General features: G+C 40.6%; 1 protein-coding gene across 1 annotated transcript in view; it reads right to left on the bottom strand.

The window, feature by feature from the left end:
- Positions 1–2,294: 2,294 nt before the first annotated feature.
- KCNA7 (potassium voltage-gated channel subfamily A member 7) overlaps positions 2,295–13,071 on the bottom strand; it is a 31,702-nt gene continuing 20,925 nt past the window's right edge. Inside the window, exon 2 of the mRNA XM_015810184.1 lies at positions 2,295–3,528. Coding sequence (XP_015665670.1) covers positions 2,638–3,528 — 891 coding nt within the window. The 3' untranslated portion in view covers positions 2,295–2,637. The remainder of the gene's footprint in view (positions 3,529–13,071) is intronic.

The following is a 13,071-nucleotide window of genomic DNA, read 5'->3' as shown; positions in this document are numbered from 1 at the left end:
CAGGAATTCTTTTTAAAATTCAATTATATCGCTCATGTGTTACAACTCTATTAAAGAGTTGGTTTACTACCAAGTTGAACCTTGCTCAATCAGGTGTATTTTTTGAAACACTGGACATCAACTCCCAAACTTCCCAAGTTTTATGGGAGCCAAAGCCCAACTTACTCAGATAGCACCATTATTGCAAAACAGATACTGGGATAGATAGATGTTGGTCTGGTCCAGCAGGGTCTTGTTATGTTCACTCTGGCTGACCCTTTTCATTTGTTGAACCTTCCTCTTCCAAGAGGAAGATGCAGGAATCCTGTCTTCTTTTGCATATGTTCATCCTACCCTGCCCACTCTTGTTAACAACATATTCTACATAGCATAACTTTGTCATTAAGTTCCTGATCTAAGAAATGGGCAGGGAGGTAATTTAACCATAGCTATAGTTTTTTTAAAACTTACCACATTATCTATTTGCCAGCCATTTCTATTGTATTGCATTTCTGTTGAGATATCTGTAGCCTCTGTACTCACTCGCACAATTCACACTACTGTTTAGATTCATTTATTCACACTCTGTCCTTTAAGCTTAATTGAGCTCAAGAAGCTTTTTTTATTTATATAGTTCTTTTTGCCCTACTTTAAGATAAAACAAATATAATTAAGAGAAAGTGCTGTTGTTTAACCAAAATGTAAACTCTTCCCTTTCTCTCATTTTAAGACTCATGTAATACAAATTTTATTAAGACAAATAAAGTGACTGGGAGATGGGGGTTAGGGGAGGTTTTTCTCTTTTTCAGTTTCATTTTTTCCCCACCTGATTGCTATTTATTATTAAAATTTTCAGACCCATCATCACTTCCATTTCCTACAATATTTCATGGGATAACTAAAAAAGAGGAATTACTTTTATAGGGCAATGTTTAACCCAATCATTCCCAGTCTAGTGCCCTCTATAACTGTTGGTCTACAGCTTTTATAAACTCCAGCCAGAAAGAATAGAGCTGTCATCTAGTGAACATGAAAGAGATCAGGTTAGAAAAAGCTGCTCTAAAGCATATGAAGTAAAATAAACTGTTCGACAATAGCTAGCAGAAGGTTAACCCGAATTAAAAGCTAGGGTTTTTAGCAGTTATCTGGCTTTTGATGTGAAAGGTCTGTGTTCTTCTTGAATGAATTTGACAGTGGTTAAATTGAAGCAGAAGAGTTTTTGTTCCAAAAGCAATGGAAGAGCAAAATGGATTGTGCATATTTGTAAGGAAAGTCTTATTGGGTTGTCCAGGAACAACTCACAATATTTTGGCACCATAGATAAAAGAAGCATAGTGCTGAAGGACTATGGCATTGATGGTATTAATGGTATTCTAAGGAGAGCCAGTTTGTGATTAAGGCAACAGGCTAGAAACCAGGAGATTTCTGCCTTAGAGATAAAGCCAGTTAGGTGACCTAGGGCTAGTTGCTCTCTCTCTCATCCCAGGAAGAAAGTAATAGAAAACCACTTCCCAAAAAGATTTTGGGTTTTCAAAAAAAAACAAAAACCTGGACACACTAGTCCTAGTAGTTGCTATGAGTCAATGTTGTCTCAAAGATATGCATATATGCACCCACATAAGATCTGTTACACAATCTAAACTCCTTTACCCTGCTTTTTTTAAGTTGGGCTGGTTTGAGGTATAGTTAACTGGGTTGATCTTGGTTTTAATGTTATATTAAATTGTCCTCTTTCTTTTTAGGGGACCGAACATGGAATCAGAAGAATGTGCTGAGAAGAGGATTGCACTAAATTTCAGAAGAAAAGAAAGTAGATTCTAAAACACATTATACAACCACTATAGTTTTGCTATTGCTTAAAAAACAAGAGCAATTTTCAAAGTAAATTCCCAGAAACATGAAGGCAAATTATCTGTTGTATAATCTAAGTAAAGAAGTCCTATGTTAGGAAAGTAGGCTGATGAAAAACCTGTAGCAGCAGTAGTAGTAGAAGTAGTAGTAGAAGCAGCAGTAACAGCAATAGTAGCAGCAGCAGCAGAGCAACAACAGGCTTTCTCCTAGAGATGTATTTATTGTTCCTTCTTAGCATGATGACAATGTTGCCTGTAATATCCTGAATCAAAAATGACTGCCTGATAGCACTCCCTTATTTATCCCCACACTTGCTATTTGGGGTCTGCTTGTCCTGGGTATGTTCCTTTGAATGATCCAGCAGATGTAACTCAAGAACACAGTGCTATGGTTTCAGGAAGGCATCTTCGTGCCCTTTTGAGTCACATAAGGATGGTAGGTAACAGAGTAAAGGGAAATAAAAAAAGCAGAAAGAAAACCCTTTTTCATGACTGATTGCAACTCCAACTTACAAAAGAACAATATGGCAGAACAGATGTTTGTTGAACTGCCTCTTTGCAATTTAATTCATTTTTCTTACTATATAGTCTGATCCTTTGGCAGCTCATTGTAATTAGTCCCATTCCAAACCCTCCCCTCTAAATTAATGTGAAGCATATCATTGAACCCATTACTAGTTTTTAAGCACAACAACAGATCAGACTTCTGGCTCATGGCCTTATTATGCAGAACTTTCAAGTTCAATATGCTGAGGTGAGGTAAGGAAAGGCATCTAGCAGGCAAGAATTGCTTGGGTGGATGAGATGATCACACTTGGGTCACAAGACGTTTGTTGGGCACTTCTGAATTGCCTGTAAGCACCATACCATCTAGAAATTCTGAACTGGGTACAATAAGTTCTTTATCCCCATGTTTCTCCCTATGTAGAGCTTTCTCATGGCTATGAACTTTCCTTTGGATGGCAGCAAGTTCTGGGGATGGTGGTGGGGTATATGGGCATGTTGTAATGTGGGTGTATTGACCTTGATCCTCACAATCAGTTTCTCGGTGATAAAAGTAGCTGAAGTTGGAGACAATGACAGGTACTGGAAGCGAGATGGTGAGTACTCCAGCAATGGCACAAAGAGACCCCACAATTTTGCCTCCAATAGTTTCAGGGTACATGTCACCATATCCCACAGTCGTCATGGTAACCACAGCCCACCAGAAGGCAGAAGGGATGCTGGAGAAATTTGACTGTCCGTAATCAGCTTCTGCAAAATAGACAGCACTGGAGAACAAGATGACCCCAATGAAGAGGAAGAAGATGAGCAAGCCCAGCTCCCTCATGCTGGCTTTAAGCGTCTGGCCTAGGATTTGCAATCCTTTGGAGTGTCTGGAGAGTTTGAAGATTCTAAAGACTCTCACCAACCGGATGACTCTGAGGATAGCCAAGGACATGGCAGGTTGGCTTACCCCACGCTGGCGTGCAAACTCTGTACCAAGGGCAACAAAGTAAGGTATGATGGCTATAAAATCAATCATGTTCATGATATTCTTGAAGAAAGCTGGCTTACTTGGGCAGGCTATGAATCGCACCAGGAGTTCAAAGGAGAACCAACAGATGCAAATGGTTTCCACAATGAAGAAGGGATCTTCAGAATGAGTCTTTGGTGGCATTGGGTGCGTCACACTGCTATTCAAATGATGATGGACAAGCTGGGGAAAGGAAGAAAGAAAAACAGAATGACTTTGTTAATGTGACTTAATTAACCTGAGGGAGGTGAAAAATGAGTGTTATAGTACAAAACATTGATTTCAATTAAAAGAGATGGTCTAAACTGGTGAGTGAACTAAAGCAAGTTTTTTCAAACACAACTTTAAGATGTGTGGACTATCGTGAACCAACACCACACCGGAAGTGGTGCCATAGAAAATCCCGCAAATGTGAAGATGCCAAAGGAGTACTGCTAGTGAAGTTCATGGAGTGTGGTTCAACCATCAATTCAGAAGTCTAGTGTGAAATGTTATGAAAACTCATACGAGCCATCAATAACAAGCATCAGGTATGCTGACTTCCGGTGTGGTGTTGGTTCATGATAATGCTCGCCTGCACACCGCTAGATGCACCCAAGAACTTCTGAACCAGTTCCGTTGGCATGTTTTAATCACCCCTCCCATAGCCCAGACTTGGCGCCAAGCAACTAAGGAATTTCAAACCTTGTAAGATGTTATGACAAGTGCCTCAATTTGAATGATGATTATGTTGAAAAGTAATGTTTTAGTAGTTTTCTAATCTGTATAATAAACGTTCTGTAACTGTGAGTGTCTGTCATTGATAACCAAATGGAGGTTTATTTCCGAATTGCCCTCATATATAAAGATGCTAAAAATTTAAATATTCCGCCATTCTTACTTTGGCAAGTGCAAAACATTTGCATTAAGCAGCTGCCTTTTCCCCTGGTAATAGCTGTATCCAGGCTGGTATCCACCCATCACTCAAATTAATCAGTTCTCTGAGAGAGGGGGTAAGATGGCTACAAATCTATCCATAACATAATTACTTGAAGTCTTAGTGTAACTGAAGAAGTATACACAAGTGTGTATTTATCCTATCCTATCCTATCCAATCCAATCCAATTTTTTATATTTGATGGCCACCCATCTCATGGAAAAGTGACAATATTATACCTTCAAACTTAGATTGGCGCATTAATATGAATCAAACAGTAAGAATGCAAGGAAAATTAGTAAGTTACATATTATTGCGAGATAGGAGGAAAAAATAATATGAAAACTGATATGCTCCAAACTTAATTCAAGACAACAGATGGGGGGAGGGGAGACATTTGGAAATGAATGGCAGAGAATATGGGATACTATGTTGGTCCAGTTATTTGCAGAAGGAATCAAATTAAAGTGTGCCTAAAGGCTGGAGAAAAGCAGAATGTCAAGGTCAAATGTTTCTCCCATCTCTGTCCTCTGGTCAGCTCTGATTTCTTGCCTCTCTAATTTTGACTTTTGTAGTGGGCCCTGCTTGCTCTGCAAATGAGGGAAGTACCTGTTAGTTGTGTGGAATTTCTAAGATCAACGTGGATTTGGAAAAACTCCAGGACTGGGTCTGTCTGTCTGATATCTGTTTCTAGAACATGTTGAGAATATTTGTTCTGCACCTCTATATGTTCATATTCCTGGGCTTAGGATATAAACAAAAGTATTTTTACTTTGCATTTTCTACAGTCTTTTTTGTTTCATTAGTATTCCATCTATCCTTCAGGAAGTTTATAGCAAATCCACTGAACTGTTACACAAGCTCTAGATTTATTTAACTCTAGCAAAGGAACTACATTAATTGCCTTCAATCCACTCTCTATAGCTCAAATCACATTATATCCTATTTTCTATTTAGCTGTCTATTAATCAAATTAGCATCATCTGTCTACCAGAGGAGGGTATCAGAAAACTTAGGAAAATGCCAGGCCTTGCAGAAATGCACAAAATATTTTGGGTGATGGTGGTGGTGGTCAGAATGCCCAAGAGGCAGAAAGCTCCAATTGGAATTGCCTATGTTAAAATGGGGGAAATGTAAAATCCAAAAGGCAGGGATGGAAAGACATATGCTAGAAAAGAGTGCAGTTGCCTGGCACCACAATATATTCTTACTTTGCATGTCAAACACACATTTTACATAGTACTTCCAAATTCTAACATCTATTAGTTTCTGTGCTGTACGTTTTTACTTTTTGTGGATGATTATTTTTGCCTCCTCTGATCTTTAAAAGATATTCTAATACATACTACATAGGTTATATAGTATATATTGGGATAGATTTATTAACTGTAGGTCTATATGAAACTACTGTACAACTATTTTATCCCTCTTTTTAAAATCTCCTTCAGTTGTAAGGGACTATAGATGCATGCTTAATTTCCATCTCCTAATGTACATTCACAAAAACCCTGCAAGGTAAACTTGAAATAAATAAGTGATACAGAATTTTATTTATTTGTATCCCACCTTTATTATTTTTAGAAATAATTCAAGGTAGTGAACACTTCCACAATTCAAGACTATAAGAAGAGAGAGAGAAAAAAGCTACCTTTTAAAAAAAAAAGGTTTATAGTGAACAAACAAAATGTGGCACTCAGCACACTTAAAATGTGACCATTGAAAACAGGCAATTTTTTTGCTGGAAAACTCAGCCACATGGGACTCTGAGCAGGATTAGGATGATGATGTGGAGGTTCATCCTCACCAGTACACAAATGTGCTTCCTTCCTCTCTTTGATGAAAAAGATATTGAAATAACTCATGCTGACCCACAGCCTAGCATTACCACATTATCAGCAAAAAGGAAGACACTGTAATACAACGAGGAGTGGCATCAAATTAGCAATGGGCGGTTTTTCAGTTGTCCTTCTCCCTTCCTATATTTCCTACCATCAGGAAAACCAGCCACCCATTTTTTTGCTGAACATGTGCTGGAGAAAGGCGGCTTGGAAGTGGGACCACCTGCAGCAACAGTCAGTGGCTTCAAAAAATGGAGGGAGCAACAGGGTGATCTAAGTACTATCCCTGTTTAATATAAATCACATGGATTGCACATACATAAAACTGTGCTGAACTTCAATGGCTTAGTTCTGCCTGCCATTTTGAAGCCCCTGACCATCACTGTGGATGTTCCTGGCTGGGCGTTCAAGATTACTATTACTACCACTCTACTACTACTTTACTACTATTATTATAATGTTGTTGTTGTTATTAATCTTCGTATAGTCAGCCAATTGTTGATCATCACGTAGTCAACCAGATGTTCAGACTGGATTTGGCATTTTGTCTACTCTTACCAAGGACCTGGGATAGGCAGATCTAGATGTTTGATGGTGTTACAGATATCATCACAGGATGGAAGCTATCCCCAGTAAAGCCGCCTTTTGCAATTGACTGGTGGGGAATTTGTCAATGCCAATGATGTCCAAGTGGTGGTCCAGTTGCTTTGGGATTGCACCCAAGGCACCTATTACTATTGTAGTACTACCCTTGCTTGCCTTTGCCCCAGTCGTTCTATTACTGTGTGTAGATTTTTGTATTTTGTTATCTTCTCCAATTCTTTCTCTTCTATTCTGCTGTCTCCATGCACTGCTACGTCCACTATCCAGACTTTTTTGTCTTTCTTATTGACAGTTGTTAAGTCCAGGGTATTATGTGGCAGGTGCCTGTCTGTTTGAATTCTAAATTCCCAGAGTAATTTAACTTTTTCATTTTCTATTACTTTCTCTATTTTATGGTACCACGAGCTCTTGCTTGCAGTCAAATGATATTTCTTGCAGATCTTCCGATGCACCATTGTTGCTATTTTGTCATACTGCTGCTTGTAGTCAGTCTGTGCGATCTTCTTGCAGCAGCTTACTAGGTGATCCACTGTTTCTTCAGCTTCTTTGCATAGGTGGCACTTAGTGTCCGTTGCTGTCTTCTCAATTCTGGCTTTGTATGCATTTGTTATTAAGGCTTGGTCTTGTGCAGCCAGAATTAGTCCCTCAGTCTCTTTCTTTCCTGGTCTTAGACATTGCCAGATCTTGTTATTATCTGCTTTCCGAGTTATTTTTTTTAATGTACTGGCCATGTAGTGCTTTGTCTTCCCATGCCTCCATTCTGTTCTTCATTTGGTCTTTCTTGTAGGCCAGTTTGGTCTCTCCAGTAGTCAGTAAGCCTTCCTGATATACTAAATTTAGTGCATCTTCATCATTGTCCTTTAGATATTCTTCCAAAGCCATTTTTTCTTCTTCAACCATCTGATGTACTTGCAGCATTCCATGCCCACCTATTTGCCTTGGTAGATAGAGTCTGTCAATATCACTGTGTTCATTGTCATTATTTTTCTGGTCTTCCTATCCATTGCTTTTAGTTCTGTTTGAATCCAGTCCACTATTCCAGCTGTGTATCTAATTACTGGAATTGCCCATGTGTTGATTGCCTTCATGGTATTTTCTCCATTGAGTTTGGACTTTAAGATCTTCTTCACTCTCTTGATGTATTCACCTCTATTTCTTGACTTCAGTGTGCTTGATGTTGTCATCTTGAAAGATACCCAAGTATTTGTAGTAATCTTCCTCATCAAAACTTTTAATGTTATTTTTGTGGAACATCTTGATTCCTTCAGTTTTCACTATTTTCCTTGTTTGATAGTAAGTGTGGCACATTTGTGCAAGCCAAACTCCATTGCAATATCTTGGCTATACGTATATACGGACAGTGTTGAGCAGCGATTCTATTTCAGATGATGTTTTTCCATACAGCTTCAGATCATCCATGTAAAGGAGGTGGGATAGTCTGGCAGATGTTTTTGATGATTGATAGCCATGGCCTGAGTTATTCAGTATTGTTGACAGAGGAATCAGTGCAATGACAAATAGTAATGGTGATAGTGAATCTCCTTGAAATATTCCTCTCTTGATATTAACCTCTTCCAGTCTCTCACCATTGACCTGCAACTGTGTCTTCCATTGTGACATCGATCTTTGCACAAACTTTCTGATGTTTCTATTGACTCTTGTTATTTCTAGGCACTTGATTATCCAGTCATGTGGCAGAGAATCAAATGCCTTTTTGTAGTCAATCCATGCCACATTTGGGTTGGTCTTCCTTCTCTTGCAGTTTTCCAAGATCATTTTGTCTATTAGGAGTTGGTTTTTTATTTTAACGTATTGGCCATGTAGTGCTTTGTCTTCCCATTCCTCCATTCTGTACTTCATTTGGTTTTTCTTGTAAGGCCAGTTTGGTCTCTCTAGTAGTCAGTAAGCTACTAAAATCAGTGCATCATCTTCATTGTCATTCAGATATTCTCCCAAAGCCCCTTTTTCTTCTTCTGCAACTCCATTACAATATCTTGTCTCTATATATGGACAGTGTTGAGCAGCGATTCTATTTCAGATGGTGTTTTTCCATACAGCTTCAGATCATCCATATAAAGGAGGTGGAATAGTCTGGCAGATGTTTTTGATGTTTGATAGCCATGGCCTGAGTTATTCAGTATTGTTGACAGAGGAATCAATGCAATAACAAATAGTAGAGGTGATAGTTAATCTCCTTGAAATATTCCATTCTTGATATTAACCTCTCCCAGTCTTTCACCATTGACCTGTATCATTGTGCCATCGATAAACACCTTTTCTTTCAGTAGTTCTGCAGCCTCCAGCCCTAGTTGCTCAGACAACCAGTCCTGAGTCCTGTGGCCCATTTTTCACCAGATAGCCAGGAACTTCAATATCTAGTGTGAACCTTGTTAACTTGGGTGACGTCCAAGTTGGTATGGCTTTCTGAAATTTATGTCTCACCATATGTTTTATTTTTCTGACTTCTCTGATGAGAGCTGTCCAGTACGGTTGAACCTCTGGCATAGCTCTCATCTTCCTCAGAGCACACAAGTAGGTTTTTTGCAAAGTCAGGATATTCAGGTCTAATAAGTTCAAACTTTCCATGCATCTAGGCAGCCCTTTGGGTATTGCTCCATTTTATGGTCCCACCAGTTCTTGCTTGCAGGCAAGTAATATTTCTTGCAGATCTTCCAATGCACCATTGGAAGTCCTGAGATCTTGGCAAATACAATAGATCTGCAGAACATGGTGCTTTGTCATTTTCTTGTCTTTTGATCCAAATTATCAAGTTCTACCTGAGTCCAATCAATTATTCCAACTGAGTATCATATTACAAGCATTGCCCAGGTGTTAATTGCCTTTATTGATATGCAGGTTCTGAGGTTTTGCTTGATAAAGAAATACAGGAAACCAGAAGTTGCCTTCAAGCTTTACATTTTTATTCAGCTAAATAGAGACGGACTCCTCTAAATGAGAGGAGCCCCGAATGACAAGAAATCCTTGTATTTATTATTTCTAATTACATAAGCAACCCATCCAGCAAAGCTGACACATATAAGATAAAGATTTCATCCAGTATGTCTGGCACACTATAGATAAGAAGGGAGAAAGCAGAAGTAGCTAAACACATTCCCTTTTGGGTGTTTCCCTAAAGATATCGTATGTTCTCGGGTGGGTTAGGACATTGGGTGTTGTCCTTGCTGTCCTTTCATGACCCTGCATCCAGGACTCTGCAAGTGACCAGAGAGAGAGGGGCCATCTGTACATATTCACAATCGATACTGTCCCCTAAGTCCTGGTCATCATTATATTTCCTCCACAGCTTTGATCTCAAGATTTTCAGGACTTTTGTTGAAGTAGCTTTCTTGACTTGGTTGTGCAATAGGTCAGAAGATTCCAAAACTCCTAAGTCCTTGTATCTCTATTCTGGTGTTCCTGCTTTTATCAACTCTTCATTATCAAGTTTGAATCCACCATCTTCAACCATTTTTTCTGCCTTAACAGCAATTGTTGCACATATGCCAATGCCAAATTGCATTTCAATGTCTCTGTTAAACTCCTCTGTGTTTTTCAGCAATGAGCTCAATTCAGCTTTTGTTTTTCCAAACAATTTTAAATCATCCACATAGAGCAAATAGGAAATTTTGAACCCTTTTTTTGCCAATTCATAGCCATAGTTCGTCTTGTTCAAAATGCTTGTTAGTGGCGCCATCAAAAGTACAAATAACACCTTGGAAGATTCCTCATTTGATTTCAACTTCACCAAGTTCTTCTCCACAGGCCATCAGCTTAGTTTGCCATAGCTTCAAGGAAGTTTTCAGGAATTTCTGGATGTTGCTGCTAATTCCAAAAAATTCTAAACATTTCTCAATCCAGCTGTGTGGAACAGAATCAAATGTTTTCTTATAATCAATCCAGGCCATGAACAAATTTGTTTGCCTTTTTTTGAATTCTTCAAAATCAGTTTCTTTCTTCTTCTTGTGCCATATCTGTTATCGGACGTTGGCAATCATGTTGGTGATCCTGTTTTTATCAGCAGCCGCACGAAAAAGTGCTGCTGAGTTTTGTCCAAACCAATCCCTTAGATTTTGAAGCCACGATGTTCTTCTTCTGCCTGGACCTCGTTTGCCTTCAATCTTTCCCTGGAGGATTAAATGGAGTATGCCGTATTTTTCTGGGTGTCGCATCACATGTCCGAAATATTCTAATTTTAGTTTTTTAATCGTTTTGATGATTTCCCTTGGCTTTCCCAGGCAGCTTATCTCCTCCTCATTTCTGATCTTGTCAACCCAGCTTATACGTAACAGCTGCCTGTAAATCCACATTTCAAATGCTTCTAGTCTCTTCAGGTGGCCTTCTGTCAGAGACCAACTCTCTACTCCATAGAGCAGGATAGGAAAAATATAGCATCTGACAAGCCTGATTTTCAGTTTTAGGCTTATGTCGTGACTGCAGAAGACCTTTTTCATTTTGAAGAATGCTGTTCGGGCTTTTTCTATCCTTGTCTTTACTTCAACGGTCATGTCCCAGCTTTCATGTAAATTGGGACCAAGGTGCGTGATCCTTTCAACTTTTTCTAGTGGTATTCCTTCTGAATTTATTAACCATCAATTGTTCTTTGGTTCCTCTTATATTTTTGCAGCACCCTTTATTATTATTATTATTATTATTATTATTATTATTATTATTATTATTATTATTATTATTATTATTATTATTATTATTATTATTATTATTTCCTTCTGACAGAGCTGTTGATCATCCAAGAGATTAATTGTTCTGTCAGAGAAACAGATATAGCTGTATCAAGCAACAAACCCAGCCCAAAACAAAGTCTGCTTTAAAGATCAAAACACAAAAATCACAGAAGCCCCAACAGAGAATTCTTAGCACTACTGTGCCTCTGGTTTTTATTTTTCTTTCTCCCCACCCCCCAAATCAATTTTCTCCCATAACTTGTTTTTGATGGCCAAGAACCCTCTTCCCCCCTGCCCAATTTCCATATTGCTCTCTGTGTTGGATATTTTACAAACTCACAAGCAAATAGCTATGCACCACCACTGCCCACAGTAAAATGCCTATCGGGTAGATTTATCAATCTCCTGGCAGCCAATATTCCAATAGAAGTGGGAAAAGATGGAATACCTGGTCTCTCTCACAATCAAAGCCAAGAATCAGACATGGCATCGAGGCACAGTAATCAATGATCAGGCAGGCATTTCCACAGCTGAGTGGAACTGGGGTTGGGCAGATAGCTGCCTCTGCCAGCATCATCCCCAGTGTCTTCTAGATTGTCTTCTAGATTGTCTATATCAGTGATGGCGAACCTTTTAGAGCCCGAGTGTCCAAACTGCAACCCAAAACCCACTTATTTATCGCTGGGTGCCAGGTGGGCGTGGCTCACTGGGTGGGCATGGCTGTGGTCATGGCAGACTGGGTGGGTGTGGCCAAGCTGGGCGTGGTCACCTCAATGTTGCTCGTGGGGAGGAATATCTGTGGGGGCTGGGCAGGGTTGGGGAAGATCCAGGGGGTCTCTGGCAGGTGGGGTGGTGGGCAGGAGGCTCGTCCTGCGTGGTGAGGCTGGGCAAGGCGAGGCAGGGCGGGGCGGGGGTGCCATTGTTGCAGGGAAGGTGAGGCATGGGCCAGGGCGGCTGCTGCCTGACACAATTGACCCCCGCACACAGAAGCCAGCGAGCGCATGGGGGCCGACAGTGTCCGTCAGCAGCCACAGCCTGCTGGCCCCTCGACCGGCGCACTCTGGGGCTCTGCAGCCCACCGCCAGAAGTTCAGAGAAGCCGCTTCTGAGCTGGATGGGCAGCCGACAGCTGAAGAGGCGATGCAGTGGGTCGTGCCCGGGAAAAGGAGAGCATGCAAGGCCAGGAGGGATGGGATGTGGGGGAAGGAGGGAAACCAGCCATGCTGGGATGCATCCAGCCACGTGGGAGCTTGGCGAGTTAGCGGGTGGCTGGTTGAAGAGGGACGGTTGCCATCTCCAGGGCAAGGTGCGTGTGCCCACAGAGAGGGCTCTGAGTGCTGCCTCTGGCACGCGTGCCATAGGTTTGCCACCACTGGTCTATATGGAAAATTTTGAATTAGGAGAAGAAAATCTCCACTTCCAAAGAGAAGAACAAAAGAGAAATCAAGGCTGCCTTGGCAGCAGGTTGAGGGTAAGATGGAGACAATGCCATGACGTGGACAGGATCCTGGGGGGACTGAATGCAACCACATGTTTATTGGACCCGTGTCCCTCCTGGCTGGTACTGGCGGCTCGGGAGGGGACACGAGCCTGGCTCCAGGGAATTATAAATGCTTCTTTGCGGGAGGGTGCCTTCCCCGCAGCCCTAAAGGAGGCGGTGGTGAGGCCCCTCCTTAAGAAGCCCTCCCTGG

The sequence above is a fragment of the Protobothrops mucrosquamatus genome, unplaced genomic scaffold, assembly GCF_001527695.2.
Source record: "Protobothrops mucrosquamatus isolate PMUCROS unplaced genomic scaffold, P.Mucros_1.0 scaffold7, whole genome shotgun sequence".
Taxonomy (NCBI): domain Eukaryota; kingdom Metazoa; phylum Chordata; class Lepidosauria; order Squamata; family Viperidae; genus Protobothrops; species Protobothrops mucrosquamatus.
Note: the sequence above shows the minus strand (reverse complement) of the source record. Positions and strands in the feature narration are given on the sequence as shown.